We start from the raw sequence: 16,560 nt of genomic DNA on the forward strand, positions 1-16,560 counted from the left end.
CAAAAGCGTAACGTTGCACCAGAAGACATCCGCAGGTTGGATTTTAAAAAGTTTTATTTCAAAATGTTACATCTACAAAAGTACAGGATGCAAATTACCCGCGTATGAATTAGCGTGGGCAGCCCTTCACGGTCAACTAATGCAAGTATACAGTATGTACAATCGGCAATAACTTAAGTCCCAGACTTTTTACAGCACGAAACATTAACAGCAGTCCTCGGCGCAGTGCTCTGTGCAATGTGCAAAATGTACAACCGTGCAAAACTGAAGATAAATCGTAACGGAAAGGACCGCCAAATTCTTTGTGTCGCAACACCAAGCGCCCCTTCACCGCTGCTCGTCCCTATTGGTGTAAACGCGCAAGGAAAAGTCTCGCACCACGATGGTTGCCAAGTTTCACTCTCGTGTTGCCTCTCTCCGTAGTGGGTTTTATTTTGGCTGCATTTCAAAGCTGGGTTACATCTTTGGCTGTCGCCCACGGGCTCTTGAGGACTACGGCTCCTGGCGTGTGGCCTTCAACCCTCCCAACCCACGTGCCACCACCACCGTTACCCACGCCATGCCACTGGCAGAGAAATTGCGAGAGGAGCCACTTTGGTAGCGTCGCGACACCCAGGATTTCACCGATAACGAACCGGCGATCACGTTCGGCGTTGGCGGTGAACTCAACTCACGAGTTGAAGAATTTTTACGTTTGAAGTCCTGCCAGTCAGTGTGTGCCACAGGACGGAGTGGTTTTAAGTGGCAAGTTATATTTTACTGCAAATACACAACAACACCAACAACCCTTAAGCTATTACATAGCGATGCGTTTGAGTACCCAACTCTCAGGGCTGAATGAGCAAGATCTTGGATCCCTGCCATCACGGACGTGCCTGAACATCGCAGGTGCGCCGCTGACATCAGAATGTCGAGAGACCGCGGTCAGGGCTGTCCCTTAGCTATTCAGTTCAGAACGCCGTGTCAACACTTGTTCATATAAAAAAAATAGAATCTTAAGAAAAATATATTTACAAGGGAGGCTAACCGGAGATTGTTTATGGGAGGTGTATGTTCGCTCAAATATCGACACTCTTAATTGTTATTGTGTACACTACACATTTATGCCAATGAATAATCTGGCAGAAGGTAGTTGGCCAAGGGAAGATATGGTTACATCAGTGGCATTTACCATGATGCCCTCTGAACTTAACTCTGGTAAATGTTTCGATTTGACGATGAAGTGAAAGGCAATGCCCACAGACCAATAAAATGTTTGTAAAGATGTGGAATAAAATTGCACCGAAGAATAAGACAAGATAAAACTAGAAATGCTCTACCATGAGTCCAGCTAGCCCCCGGTCTTAATTTCAGCTGGGGATCTTGGGTGTGATGTCCCGGAAAATATTTCAACACCTGGCACACCGCACCCAGTGTAAATCTTTTAACTATATATCTGCGGCGAGCTATTCCAGTCTTGATGGCCAATCTGGAAAATATGCGTTGAGAAATAAATCCCTGGACGAGCCATTCGCGTGGGGGTTGCAGCGTGGCCTCGGCGTCCGTGTGGAAGGCACGCAGCATTGGGAACACGCCGTAGATAGGCCGCGCACGTTATCACAGTTACATTTTACACAATTGCGATGTACAAATACGTGCACATCCTCCACGCACGCACGCCGGGTCGCTTATTTTATGCGCGATGCATCCAAACAAAAAAGTGACGAGTGAAAAAAACATTTGTGCGACCCTCATCTGGACGGAGCACGGTGTGGGGATTGCGAGGTCCAGGCTGTAGCGTCTGTCCGCGCGTTGTTATTCAATCGCCATTGATGGCCATGAGACGTGCGGCTCGGGCTCATCGCGCTAACAAATAGAACCCGTTCGCGATTGTGCCGAGCTTGTGAGCATGAACTCGCAGTTGGGAGGTCCTGGCGGGGGAGGTTGGAGGTGAAGCAGGGGCTCTAGGCGTCCATACGCCGTGCCGTGTGGTCCCTGCTGCGACTGGACGTGGGGGGTCAGGGTTCATCCCTGGGGAGCGGCGAAGTCGGGTTTGCACTGAGCCACGAACTGAAGGCACTCGTCCGTTGTTTTCTTTCTTGCGTTGGTCCAGTTTCTCTCCCGCGGAATTCTCCATCAGAATTTCATTCGTCCCGCTTCCCAGCGGAACTGGAAAAAAAAGAGGGACGGTAAACCTGAAGTTAAAAAGAACTGAAGGAGAGTGAGAATCATTGGAGACATCTCTTTAGACAGCTTTTTGTGTTTAGCTTGTTGTCCTTCCCCTGCACCTACAATTATCACGGTTGGCTACGTATGGTGCGATAGAAGCTCAACATACTTACATCATAAGGATGCTGCTTTTAAAGGGGAGGGAGGTGGGGGTTGTTTTGTACTCATGCAGAAGGCAGCATGTTTGTTTGGTAGCAGTGGTGAGAGAGTGGGTTGTGAAGATGACGAGAATTCAATGTTGATCAAACATTTACCGAATCCTGATTTAGTACCCAATAGTTTGTGTCACCTGTTCATTCCTCAATGTCACGCGCCCCTAGTAGTGATGAGTGGACATGGGTGCGGCACCAGGGCGTGCAATCTTATTTTTACCCAAAGCTTCTCTTGGAGATCCACCCGTCGGGACACTTGACGAACACCTCCTCCTGGGAGGGCTTCAGGTCCACGGTGTCCTGGTCTTTGGAGCAGAACGCCATTCTATAAACGATAAAAAATCAACATCCCCGGTTAACTCACGCCATAGTCAATAGGCCAGTGTTCTTCAGTGCGAGGCCCGTGGGCCCCTGGTGGCCTTCAGTGTGCCCCTGACAGTACAGAGTGAAGACATCCCCCATCATCATCGTGCTGCTGTCAAACCCAACAATGGTTTCAAATGTGTGGCGGCCCTCACACTGACAATGTCTTATTGGTGAAATTGGCCCCCCTCTTAATATTAATGAAGAACACTGCAAGAGGCCCTCAGTTGGGCACCTTCGCCCTCACAGCGACTAATTAAAAAAACTAAAACTGCGACCTCCGACTGTAATCCAGTGAATAATGATGTTATCGCTCTACTTCAGAACGGAGATTACCTGAAAAAATAGCCTCTTGCATGTGTTTATTCTAAGGCATTGCTAATGGAAAACACGTTTTGTTTTGTATTTGTGCTTGAGCATCGTGGGGTTGGTTTTTGCCCACATAGGGGGATGATCGCCCAATAGCGAGAGATGGGGCCGGCAGGAGATTGGGCCGGCGGGAGATGAGGAATCCCAGAGACTGCAGAGAGCTGGTGGCCTTGGGTGGGGGTGGAGTAGGGGGCAGCCATTGTACTGCCCCCCCACCCCCACCCCCCGTTATCCTTCACGGACCTCATGGCTACTTGCCCCTCCTCCCAACTTCAAAGTCACTCCCACTCATCTATGCAGTTGGAGACCACTTACAACTGAAAGCTTAGGGGGTTGTGGATCCACAGAGCAATTTACATGGTAGGAGCGGCACTTAGCGCCCGCGTCAAGGGCGGAATTCCAAGAATTCAACTTTACAAAGTGGCTGTGATGCGTTCTGCAGAACCGTCAGCCAATCGGGCGCCAGCGAGGCGGATCCTGAAACCGCACCGTGGCGATGTGAGGGGCATGATCTCGACGTCCAGCGAACCGTGTAGTTTGTGTGCTTTTTTTCCACGTTGCGGCGTTGACAATTTATTTTGTGAGCTGCCTTCGCGTTGATGTTCGCATTCGGCAGAGTCTGTCACGAGCCTTGCCCGCGACAGGCCGAACGTCATCCGCTTGGAGCCGCGTATCCCAACTCCATTCCCCCTACCCCCACCCCGCATTCTGCCTTTCCATGATTTACCAATCTCTACTATTCATATGCAAATCAAGTCCATAATTGGTTTCTTTTGGGTCCGATCTTGTGGAATTAAGCCACGGCATGCACACTGCTTGCACCTGACGGTGATCACGGAAAGCTGCACCGCAGTTGGGGGCTAGGCCGGTCGGTCGGAGGGGAGGGAGGGAAGGATGCAGGGACAAAGGGAGGATGGGGGTGGGGTTGAGGAGAGCGAGCCGGAGGGTTGTGAAGACAGGCAGGGGAGGAGGGAGTGTTGAGTGAAAATGGAGGGCGAAAGGCGGGAGAAGGAGAGGCTCACTTTTTCTGGGTCTCTCCGCACTTGACGCGGATCTTGCGCACGCGGATGCTCAAGCCCGAGCCAGAGTGGTCCAGGCCCGACCACGTGCGCATCTTGTACCACACCGACTGGTACCAGTTGTCCGACCTCTCCCACTTGAACTTGACCTGCAGCAGGTCGCCCACGTCCTGCTCGGTGTACACGAGGAAGGAGTGCGTTGTGTTGGGCTCCATGCTGTCCTTCCTGCGCGGACACACGGGGCGGCCCTCACTCAACATCGCCGCGACGCTTCACCGCTCGCGCGCGGCGCCGAGTCATCTCCGTGTAAATGAGCGTCGGTTCGTTGAAATGTGTGTACCCCAGGAAAGATAGATTCAGCGACGAACATTTGTAGTGTGTGTGTGTGTCCGCCACCCTGCCTCCACCCGCACGCTCCTGCTCGCCACCCCGCCTGACCATGGGAGGTTATATCTGTTCCCTGCCTATTTACGGTTGGGGTTACGGGCAGGTCAAGGAACACTGGTCACAACGAAAGAGATACGTTGGTCAGGACAAGAGTATCGCCAACGAGAAAGGAACAACATGTTCAACTTTATCCAAAGCAAACCGAGCAACTCTTTCAGAAAAAAGTTTGGTGAGTTGCCGCAAAAAAAAAAGCTTTCGGTTGCAAATGCGTGGATATAGACTCACGCGCAAAGACTGACTTCGCTAAAAACGAATACATAAATATTCCGAAGGGTAAACCGATATTTCCAAATGTCGGTTCGTACGGGGATCGGATTTTAGTTGCGAGCGACTCACGAGACGATCTTGAGGTCGTGCGCCTCCCCCGTGGTGCCCAGCAGAGACACGGAGAGCCGGGGCCGTAGCTGCTCGATGTGGACCTGGCTGGTGAAGTGGATCTTCACCTGGTAGTGGAACACTGCCAAGGGCAAGCACGAACACACGGCACGGTGAGCGGCGGTGTGGGGTGGGTGAGTGGGTGCGTGGGTGTGGTGGATGCATCGGGTGGGGTGTGCGGGGTGTGTGGGGTGTGAGGAGTGGGTAAGGTTTGTGGGGGTGTGGGGTTGGTGCGTTGGGCGAGTGGGTCAATCAACCCATAGCACCTGGGTCTGTCCCGTGACCTGCCAGGGGGTGTTTGATACTTCACGTGGCATTAAAGTGCACGTAGCCTGTCACAAGCACCATGGTGCTAATCTCCAGTTAGTGACGATTGGCGGGTGTTGTTGGGGTGGGTGGTATATGTGGGATGTGCGGGGTGTGCGTTGAGTGGGTGTGTCAGGAAGAGGGTGGCATGTGCCCTGGTGATAGTGCCCACTGCACTGTGCAGCGAAAATCATACCACGTGGCAGCAGTGAAGTGCATCGTTGTGTGCGCATCGCGTGGCTCAGTGCGGCATCTTCGGCAAGCCGTGTGCTGTTGCAGGCCTTGCGTGTGCACGCCACACGGCGATTGTGTACCCGCGCGACATATTGCCCCGTACGCGTGTAGTGCACAGCACGCCCCGTCTCTCCGCGCGCGCCGTCCGCACCTTTGAAGGGCATCCCGCCACGCGTCTTGTGGAACATGCGCGTGCTGCGGCGGGCGCGCACCCTCTCGGCGCCGTAGCCCACCGCGCTGCACCGGTGCTTGCGGCAGCTGAGGCACAGGCCCCGGTTGAAGCGATCTGAGTCAGTGCAGCGGAACGCCGTGGGCATCTGCTCCGTGTGCAGCAGCGAGTCGATGAAGAGGTGCACGGAGCGCTCGTGCTCGCACTTGAACGCGTCCGTGAAGCCTGGGTGGCGGGGGCAGGAGGCCAGGGGGGGGGGGGAAGACAGGAACGTGAGAAACGACGAAAATGCGACGATTGTGGAAGGCGGTAAATATTTTGTCCTGATTGGTTTCTTTTCTTTTTAAATTCATCGTCTCAAAAACAAGAGGGCACAAGTTTGCAACTCGTGGAGGGTTGTGGCAAAGACCGATTCATCCGAGGGCGCGGGTTCACGCTGATCATGTCGGTCTGCCACGTACTCTGCTAGCGCTGGCCTTGCGTTCTCTAGCCGAGTCCGGCTCCAAGAGGCTTTGCTGCATAGGTCGTGTTGCATTTGAATAACATAAGCCAGCGAAGAGGATTCCGTGGGCTAAGCTCCGTTAGCCAGAGCTAGTCCGTGACAGCCTTCACGCCAAGTCACCAAAAAACGCCAAAAGAGTCACTAGATAGACCTTCCGAAGTCGTCAAAAATTGTCACTGGAAAACGTGGCAAGCATTTCGCGCAGTACACTAATGCAGGATCCTCAATACGCACTCGCGTCACGTGCTCGGCAGTGAAAGCCGCTCGAATTGCGACAACATTTTACCGCTAGGCCGAACTCAAAAAGTAATTGGATCCGGGAGACAAAAATCACTGATTTTACAAAACCGGCCACAAAATGTGGCAAACGTCGCTCCCCTTACTCAAGAGGCCGTTTGACGCCAATCCCCCAAACACGTCACGGATGTCGCAGCCCGGCTGGTTGCTGCCACCGTTGGGGTAGACGTCGAGGTGTCCCACGGGCTGCTTGATGCCGATGCTGAGGCCCGGCGAGCCGCGCGTGTGCGTGTGCAGCACGTCCACGAAGCCCGCGTCCTCGGGGGAGAGGCGCTCGGCAGACTCGCGGCCCTCGAACGTGGGGCCTGCCGGGTCGAGCCCTACAGGGGGGGGGGGGTACGCGGCAACAACGCACGCTCAATCCAACGTCGTCATCATTTGCGCGTATGCATGTTGAACTTCTTTCGCGCGGTCCGTAGCAAACCATGATAATCAGAGGTCATCATCGTTATCATCAAACATGGTCGCCGTCTCTCATGCCCCTGCCTACCCTCTCCCTTATCATTTCACTCCACTCCAGCCCACGCACTCTCCGCCCAAGTAACCAAGGCTTTCTGTCGAAGCCCTCAGTGGGAGGTCGTTCTTTCTCCTCTGCAGCCGCCAGTGTCTGCAACTCCCTTCCCACAGTCATCCGTGCTGTCGACTCCCTGCCCCTGTTCCATTCCAGTCTCAAGGTCTCCCTTGCTATTCTTACGCCCACGACTGAATGAATGCCTCTCTCTCTGTGTATTATAAGTCAGGCCCAATGTTTTTCTGTACACTCTCTTGAGATGCGGTCACATTTAGACACCGCTACATAACTCCAAAGTGGATTGTTTTGTATAAATCCAAGCACGCTTCAGAGCGCCATGAAACATTGATACTCCACATGGTGTTTGTTAGCCCAAGGCTAAACTTGGCACCGTGGAATCCAATACATCTGCATGGCAATGGCCGTTCAACATGTGCAGACTCGCAGACAAACATTGAAGAAGACGTGCATTGCAGTGGGGCGGACGACTGAAGTTTGCACACACTTAGCAAACATACGAGCCCTGATCCAAACCAGCTAGCTACTAACACTAGCTCTCCTGCTAACCATAATAAGCTAACCGGCCACTACTATTAGCTCTCTCTACCTTTACACCTGACCAGCTTCCCAGCCAGCCACTATCATTAGCTGTATTTGAGAACCAATAACAAACTAGCTCGCCAGCCACGAGTACTCGCCATCTGTTTGACCATCACTCTGGCCAAACAGCCACTAGCACTCGTCATCCCACTGATCCCAACTGTACCCCGCGATCCAACCGGTCACATGTACCAGACCTCTCATAGGCCCTTTTCTCGATCAGCAAACTAATTTCTTGAGAACTGCTTTTTATGTTTAGTTTGTTGTCCTTCCCCGCACACCTCCGATTAGCACGGTTGGCTATGTACTGTGCAACACATTGGATATCGATATCAGTACAAGGTTGTGCTTGTATTAAACCAATGCTGCAGATTAAAAAATAAATCACTTCCCAGAAGGCCGTGATGCTGATGGGATATGTAAACACATATATGTGTCCATAATAGAGGTCCATAATCGAGTTTTTTTTGTGTACTTGTATTTTGTTTATGATATGGAGTGACAGATGAAGGAGGCGAACTGTCGGCTCGTTTCTGGTTCGTCTATCACTCTCCGTTGAGTTTTTGACGTCTGCGGGGCGAGGTGTGCGTGCGTGCGAGCGAGCCGTGCCGTGGCCGGGAGCGCACTCACCCGTGATACGCCCCAGCCTCGCGGGGTTCCTCATGTGCTCCCCGGCGAACCCAGCAGCGTGCGCGCCCAGGCTGTAGCCGATGAGGTGGACGTTCTCCAGCGGGTGGTTGGAGGCCTCCTGCCGCCCACATCGCGCACACGGGAAACCTCCGATTAGCGCGGTCGGCTACGCACTCCGCCCAAGAAGTTCAAAGTACGGGGTGCGGTAACACCAAAACGGGCACAACACTGCAAGCGCTCGGTCATGCCACTGCTGGCGGAAGGGCCTCCGCTAAACTGAGAGCCCCTCTCAGGGTGCCATATTGGCCTACTCTTCCAACACTGGCCGGACCTCTTGGAAAAGGTGGGAGTTACCAACACTTTACCGCACCACCGTATGACAATCTGCCGATTGACTGTGGTGTCGCTATTTATAATGCTGAGTGGACAGAGGTTGGGGGGTGATTCAATAATCGACTCGCATGGAGATTTGTAGGATAACATAGAGACCTATTGACTCAACGAGACACCTGTAAACTTACAGAGACTCACAGACTCGCACAGAAACCCATGGACTGACATATGGAGAGAGGCGTTTTATTTTACTAGTTAGGGCCCACTGAGCTACGTAGCTCTTTTTCAGAAGCGACCTGGCCACAAATGATAGCTCAACGAAGTGGAATCACGTGGAATTTTATAGCAGCCAAATTCTCTCAACGCATGTTTATAAATGTGGAGGGAAACACCGGAGGATCCGGACAAAAATCCACGTGACCACGGGGACAACATGCAAACTCCAAATATACAGGTGTCTTTGTCGGGATTGAACCCACGACCTCCTGTATACCAGGCAAGGAGACATTGGCAAGTCGTGGAATTTAGACTCAAGGAACAAAATTCCCCCCCCCCCTCGTCGCCAATTCTTCCACCTCCTCCCCTCTCTTCATAGCCGGGTGCCGGGCCCATCTGTCCTATCGACCCAGGAGCAGTTGCACCGCCTGCACACCCAACAAGCTCCGCCGTCGCTCCTTACCTCGAGCCATTCGAGGAAGATGGCGACGTCGCGACCCACGACGCGCGTGTTGGCGGCCGCCACGGGGTAGTGCTGGTGGGCGCGGTCCAGCCAGTCCAGCACCACAATGTTGGCGGTGTTCTCGCGCGCGTGCAGCGCGCTCACCATCTTGCTGATCCAGCCCTCGAACATGCCGCTGAGCTGCGCAGGGAGGCACGCGAGGGGCGTTTGGGATATGTCGGTGGCATTTAGAGGAACAGTTTGGCAAAGGCTCCGACCGGTGTTGCACAGAAAACGATTTGGAATGGTGGTGGAATTCTCTTGCTTTATTGTATACATTCAAAGTCAAAGTGATGTCTTGCCCAAGTGCCATATTGCGGCATTGGTGCGGCATCTCCTATTTAAAGCACTGAGCGAGTGGTGTAAATTCCACATCGATACGTAGGACGATCGCTGTGGACTTCTCCCGCAAAAGCGGTGCTCCAATTATTTACCGGAGAGGGATGATTGGCTGAGTCAACCACCCCAACCAGGGTTGAACTCACACGATTATCGTCTAATTCTCGAGGGGTACGACGCAGTCAATGTGAAATAAACTTCAGACAAATGTTCAACGCTAAACAAAGCGAGTAGCAATAAGATCTGCTTTTTTTTATCATACATTCTTCTCAAGAGCTCATCAACCGGGGTGAAACTCACCAACTGGCAAAGGGGCCAAACCCAAGTCCCACACAGGTGGATTCAAGTTCCCGTTTCTGTACTGGCCATCTCGCAGGGCCAACTGTGCAACATTCTGATGTCTCCGGGGAAGCCTCCAATCCAAGTACTGACCTGGCTCAGGCCTGCCCGTGCGTGCAAGTGTACTGGTGTGCATGCTGCCGGAGTGGGGCGAGCACTCCAGGCGTTGCACTTCTTACCGTCCAGCCGTGGATGATGAGGAAGGTTTTGGCGCTGGGCTGGAATCTGCATTGAGTGAGCGACTCGGGCTGTCCTGGCACCAGCTGGCAACCTGGGCCCTCCGGTTCGTCCGCGCTTCTCAACTGGAACCGGCTCCTGATGGATTCCAGCTGGGGCTCCGCCGTGCCTGCGCGCAGCACGGGGTCGATCGTCACCGACGGGCGGCGGCGGGGGCAAAGCCACTGGCTAAAAGCGGGCGTTCATAACAGGGGGAAGCTCTGGGCAGCACCGTAGCAAGGGCAGCGGGGGGGGGGGCGGCTGTCCCCGGCACCCCACCCGAGGAGGGGCGGTCGCCCGAATGTATAGCCGAATTGTGGCACACGAAGAGAGCAGTGGCGGCTGGTGCCCCAGATGGTTGTGGGGTGGTGATGCCAGCGCCACAACAATCCAGGCTGAGGCGTCTTCCCCCTGGGGTACACATGCGTAGCCGCCAAGGTGCTGGCTCTCGGTAGAGGGGGCACCAAGATGGGAGGGTGCAGAATAGCGATGCAGCCCCCCCCCCCCCCCCCCGAATGTGATAGGACATGTGATTTATGAAACGTTTCTTTATAATCACTAGGTTTTTCCATTCAGTTATATTTTTTATTGTAAGTGTGCGTAAATAGTAAAAAAAGGTAAATTAATAGCAGTAAAAGTAACATGTAACAAACCGCATGTTGATATAATGAACAAAACCAATTTTAATTTTTCTTTGCTGTGGTTTTCACTCCGGATGATGATTGCTTGTGTTGCAATCGAAACGTCGTGAGAATTTTATTGTTTTATTTTTATTATTTCCCTTCTACGTGACTTTACCAAAAGAACCAATAATATAAAAAATAAAAACCAATTTTATAAATTCAAACATCAAAACGTTGGTCGGGACGAAAGCCACCACGATTGAAAGTCAACTGGCAAGGAGATATCGGTGAAGGGCAATGGTCATGCCCCAACAGCCCAAAACGACTCGAAGACTAACGACAGTTCATACGTAGATGAGTGAGTGTGCCGACGATCAACGAGTGACCAGGTTACTTCACACAGAGAGGTGCTTCACAATGAAATCAGAGCTAAGGACAGCGGAAGGAAACTGTGAAGCGGGCGGCTATTTTACAGAGGTCATGGGAACTCTGTGGCACCGCATTACGGCCCTCAAAATGAGGGTTACGGGAGGTCAAGCGTTCGGCAGCACTTCACCCGGCGCTGCGAAGGTGAGACAATGGGCATGCGTACTCGGTCGTGGAGAAAAAGTTTAACCACCCCCCCCCTTGGGAAGTGGATGCCCGCCCCCTCCAGCCATTAGTGGCCCAATGGGATCCTCTCGTTGGCCCTGTCCCCGTGAGCTCTGTGTCATCGTCGGAATGCGGCCCTCCCAGTTTTGAAAGTTTATCCTTTTGAATCTCGAATATCGTGGGGATGGGTTTCATTCGGCGTCTTGGGGCACCTACTGAAGTTACCAGAAGCTCGTCAAACAAAGTCGAAATAATGTAATAATAAAACATTATAACTAGATATGAGCTCATTGACACTAACAGTCTCTTTTTTGAGATGTGGGTAAAATAATCAGTGTTTATAAAGGATACAGCTATGGTCAAATACATCAAATGTATTACATATCGATCGGAAAGGGCATGAAATGTTCACTTGTGGCCACACAAATTTGAGACCTATCTGACGGCCTGTACTAAATTTGTCGCGACCGGCTGATCCAGGGCGATACCACAGCGGTGACGGTGACAGCTCCTGGCATCAATCTCTGGTTTCTCTTCAATCTCTGGTTTCTCTTCAAAGCGAATCAATCTTTCGCCTTTTACTAAAGATTTCCGTGGACGTTCTGTTTGAACATACTCACATAGTCACTTTAAGATGCTTTCTTGTTCATGTTTTTGTTTCATGTTTTAGTGTTTTGTTTGTTGCGGTTGCACCCGATTAAAGAACCGAATGGCTCACAGGGCTATACCAAATAAATGAAAACTGAAACTGAACTGCTGCCACCACCACCACCACAGGGCACGGGGTGGCATCCCGTGCCACGTGAGTTGACTTGAAACTGCTGAGAAGGCGCGGCGAGCAAATTGAGCGAGGGGGCGGCGGCGTAACCGCTCGCGGACCTCACGTTTGACCGTGAACAAAGCCAACACGAGGCGTCCACAAAGGAAGCTCTTGAGGGCCTGGTCAAACAGTCCGGGCCAATGACCCCAACTTGATGGTGGCTATTTACTCTTTACAGTCGCACAACCTTCAGGGCTCGTCTACCGGAGACCACGGGGTCAAGCGTAGATATGACAGCCATTTCTACGGCCACAAAATAAAAAGCGGTTTTCGCCACTGCGGCTCGTAATAAACCAAGGGTCACGAAGATTATTGCAATGGCGCAGCAATCTTAAGAGGTGGCGACCAGGTGCACTCGGTTATCCTGGCGTCAACTCTCGTGACCTCTTGAGAGTGAAGCTCGCACCTAAGCACAAAGACAAAGATCCCCCGTGCAGACTTTTTTTCCAGACTGTTGGGGCAAGTGCTGTAAGCGAGCACCTGTGAAGGTCGGAAGGGCACACGAAAGGGGTGGATGGCAAACACCACGCCCGGCCGCCTTTGTTTCCCCAGTGCTAATGTTCACACTGCACCAGGTACTCATTTGAGGCCGAGTCAACCTAGGGGAAGCCCAGGACCGGTTCAGATAGCAAACTGGATCCTGAAATCGAGCCACTTGATAGTGGAGTTGGTGTATCGTGTTGAGATTTCGTACACACAACACAAACCTGCAAAGACCGGGTGTGGTTTCTGTTTTGGGCAGTACAAAAAGTGTGATGTTGGCCTGTCTGCGCACAGTTGTGATTTGTCATTCTATCATCGTATGGTTTGATTTGTTTCCAAACTCTCTGATAGCCTTGCGTGTTTTGGATCGCTCACATTCCACGAGGTTTGGAGGGAATGTGAGAGCCAGATTCAAAATAGTCCATAAACGTGGGCGCAACACACGTCGGATTCACCAAAGAGAAGCTTTCAAAACTCAAGTTAATGTCCATGCCGTCTGTTTAGAGGAGTCCATTGGTCGTCATTACAGTCCTCACGGAATCATGGCCGAGCACAACTGGAGGTTGCAGCAACTCTTACTCGGAGCATGAGGATGGCTCCCTGTTGGACCGACTGCTCCGGATGGGGATGCGTTCAGACTTGCTGGGTATCGTAACAGTTGCGCGGTTACTGCACATTCCAACTCCTTAAGCCACACTTGGTAAAAGCTCTAAAGCTTCAGAGATTAATAAACTCCGGTGCTACCAAATGGCCAGACGCGATTTAATGCTCTCGTATATCATCTGTGTGTGTGCCAGCTGCTTCCGAGTGTCCCAAGCCACATACGCGTGTGTGTGTTCAGGCGTGTCTGATCGCTTAAAGTCTCATTTGAATATGCATCGTGGCACTTGACAAAGTTATCGCCTTCCATTACTTCAATGGGCAACGGTTAACACAAATCTAACGAACACGGAGATACAACGTTGCATGGAAGGTTGCTTGTGAGAGTGAATGTAGCAACAGCAGATTGCAGCAACAGCAACAATAATGATGATGATCAGTTTATCGAGCAAGGTCTCATTCGGTCTTTTGACATTTAGTCATTTCATTTTTAATAAAATATTTCGCTTCGTTTGAGATGAAACTTTTGACTACCCGGAGCAAGAACCCACCACCCACGAGGGAGTAACGCCCCAGAAAATTCTGCACAGATGGATTGACAACAACACTCGTCACGGAATTATTTTTTGTATTTCTTTGTAACAAAAAAAATCATTTTTTAAAATTCTCGGTGTACGGATGAGACCGCTTCCCCATGCGCTCACCTGGTGCCAGCGATCTCTGCACGGTGTCATTGTGGGCCAGGCCTCGTGTGCCCAGAGACGCAACGCAGATCCACACGATAGCGACTGCTCTCAGCCAGGAGTTCATCTTCTGCTCACCCCCCAAGTGCAGTCGAAACGTTTAAGGCGACGCTGCCGGCGCTGCTGCTGCTGTGAATGAATGTGGTGTTGTTAAAAAAAACTAAAATTCACTTTGTAACGAAGTGCTTCGCGAAATAATAAAAGCACGTATAAATAAAAAAGTAAACGATAAATATCTGCAAACTTATACGGCTGTGGATTTTAGCCCGTGGCTCTGTGTGTGTGTGCGTTTTTATCCTAACACAATTCAAGTTTGTCCGCTTCAACCGTCAGCTGTTAGCGCCAACCGGTCTATTGAAGTCTGTGGGCTCTCTGTGTTAACTTTAAGTAGCGCCTCCCTGGGGACTGCTAGCGTGTGGTGTGATAAATTAGCATAATTTATAGCACACACACCCCTGAAAGCGGAGCGCTCATTGGACCCGGCGTGCATGACCGCCAGTAACCCTCAGCGGCTGTCAAGGTGGAAACTGAGAACCACGTGCCTTCGAGGATTGTCTTACCAAAAGATTTTCACCTTTCCATTGACCCACACGTCTGTGCGTTTGCCAATGTGTTTAGCGCGTGTGTTCACGTGTGTGTATATATAGACGGACACTGCATCAAGGAAACTATTTGATTTATTCAATCGTGATGTGCGCAGGCAATGACGTTCTGTTCACAGCGAAACTGGCAACCGTTCTGTCCTCTGGGCGAACTCTTAGTAGTGATCGCCGGTTGTGGATTTAGGGCTGAACGATTAATTGATTTCAAATCGAAAACGCAATTTGAAACAATACGTACTCTTTGGTTTTTTCGGTAAAGTCACGTAGGGTAAAAAATTATAATAAAATAAATTACAAATTAAAATAAATTCAATCACGTCGTGATTTAATTTATTTACATTTTTAACCTACGTGACTTTACCGAAAAAAACAAAGAGCATGAATCCTTGCAGTCACGAAAACTTCAAATCGAGAATTAAACAATACGATTAGCAAATCTCAAAGACTGCGATTTTTTGCAATTTGAAAAGTCCTATTACTTTCTTATTGGAATTGTTTAATTTTTCATTATTATAACTTTAATTGTTTAACTTAACAATTGTTCTATGTTTTATTGTTCTATTTCAATTAAAACATTTTAATAAATACACGTTGGAAGCAATTCATCTATTTTAAGTTCTCATCCTTGCATTAGAATATATATGCAGTTCATATTTTGATGGTATCACGTGGTAATGCTCCATCACATGTATTAAGTCTATACACAGTGAATATTGAACTGAAGCTTGACTTTTAAAAAATTCAGTCGCAAATCAAATCGCAATATCTGTCTGAAAAATCGCAATTAGATCTTTTCCCCAAATCGTTCAGCCCTATTGTGTACGACGCGTGGTGAGATGGATCAACTCCCTTTGTGCACTCGCCTTGCCAATGGCTTTGCTCTGCTCACCGCTGAGTGATGGGCAAGGCTGTCTTGCAATAGCTCTGTGCGGCGGGATTGCGGGGAGCATGTTTACTACAACATTGAGCTCTGATGTGAACTTCGCGAATAGGTTTTTGCAGCCAATACTATATAGATCGTAATGGATGTTAGAGCACCACAGCCTCGCACGGCATCGCTCTTTGCTCCAGGGATGGATTTGCTAAATCAAAAATTAATTCGGGTTTTCCTTTGTTGGGCTTAAACGAATTATCCATTACTTATAGTAATAGGTTTTACCCTTTCAACTGGTACAAAACTGACACCTTTATACAAGGGATCATGTTTGCAATAACCACAACACAAGCAGTCAAAATGCAAACACAAAGAAACAACTCTATAATGATATGCACTGTCCTTGAAGTTGATTGGTCCACACCCGAGACAGCTTTTCTTAGAGCCTCGTCTCCATTGGTGTTGGACCAGATGACGCCAAAAAAAAGTAGTATCCATGACTTGTTTTCACCATAGCTTTTAAAATGTGGCTATTTACTGTGCGAAAGGAGTTCAACATACGTACATATGTGTGCTTGTTTGGGTGTACCTATAAACGTGCCGCATGTGCACTCAACTCCATCCACCTAACAGCAGCGATGCTCACAACGTTGATATTCCCTTGTCACCTGTCAAACCATGAGTTACGAGCCAGCATTGACGGCAACGCCATTGAACTTCTCACTGCCATTGATGAGCAATGTCAGCGGGGAGCCGGGACACGCCACGTGATCTCGAGGAATGCAATGCCCTGCCAAAGTGGAAAGGTTTCTGTTGCTACATTTGCACAATTCCAGACTTCAAGGAGACCTCCCCGGGTTCTGTTTGTATCCGCATGACCATGCAGAACTGGACCGGACTGGATAACGAACCCGTAACTTTGCCTGGGCGACGTAACGTGACCAGGCTGTAAACGAAGCGCGTGATGGTGATGATGGTGCTGTCCAACTCCCCCCGCGCTCCCCACGATGACAACACCCCCCCCCCCCCGTCACCACAAAGCAACCCAAAGACAAATATTCCCTCGTGTAGTCTTCACAGACTGGTGAAGCAAGCGC

General features: G+C 50.6%; 1 protein-coding gene and 1 pseudogene across 1 annotated transcript; one reads left to right on the forward strand and one right to left on the reverse strand.

The window, feature by feature from the left end:
• Positions 1–42: 42 nt before the first annotated feature.
• Positions 43–14,387, reverse strand: LOC133354181 (lipoprotein lipase-like). Its single transcript, XM_061570820.1, has 10 exons — positions 13,949–14,387; positions 10,091–10,257; positions 9,195–9,374; positions 8,183–8,300; positions 6,528–6,761; positions 5,625–5,867; positions 4,895–5,015; positions 4,115–4,336; positions 2,581–2,685; positions 43–2,148 (listed from the first exon to the last, which is right to left on the reverse strand). The coding sequence occupies exons 1-10, from the start codon at positions 14,052–14,054 to the stop codon at positions 2,124–2,126; spliced, it is 1,521 nt and encodes a 506-aa protein (XP_061426804.1). The 5' UTR covers positions 14,055–14,387; the 3' UTR covers positions 43–2,123.
• On the forward strand, positions 11,894–11,939 carry LOC133354308 (U5 spliceosomal RNA; annotated as a pseudogene).
• Positions 14,388–16,560: the final 2,173 nt, after the last annotated feature.

This window comes from Lethenteron reissneri, chromosome 46 (assembly GCF_015708825.2).
Source record: "Lethenteron reissneri isolate LAM-NWPU_2019-01 chromosome 46, ASM1570882v1, whole genome shotgun sequence".
In the NCBI taxonomy this organism is placed as follows: domain Eukaryota; kingdom Metazoa; phylum Chordata; class Hyperoartia; order Petromyzontiformes; family Petromyzontidae; genus Lethenteron; species Lethenteron reissneri.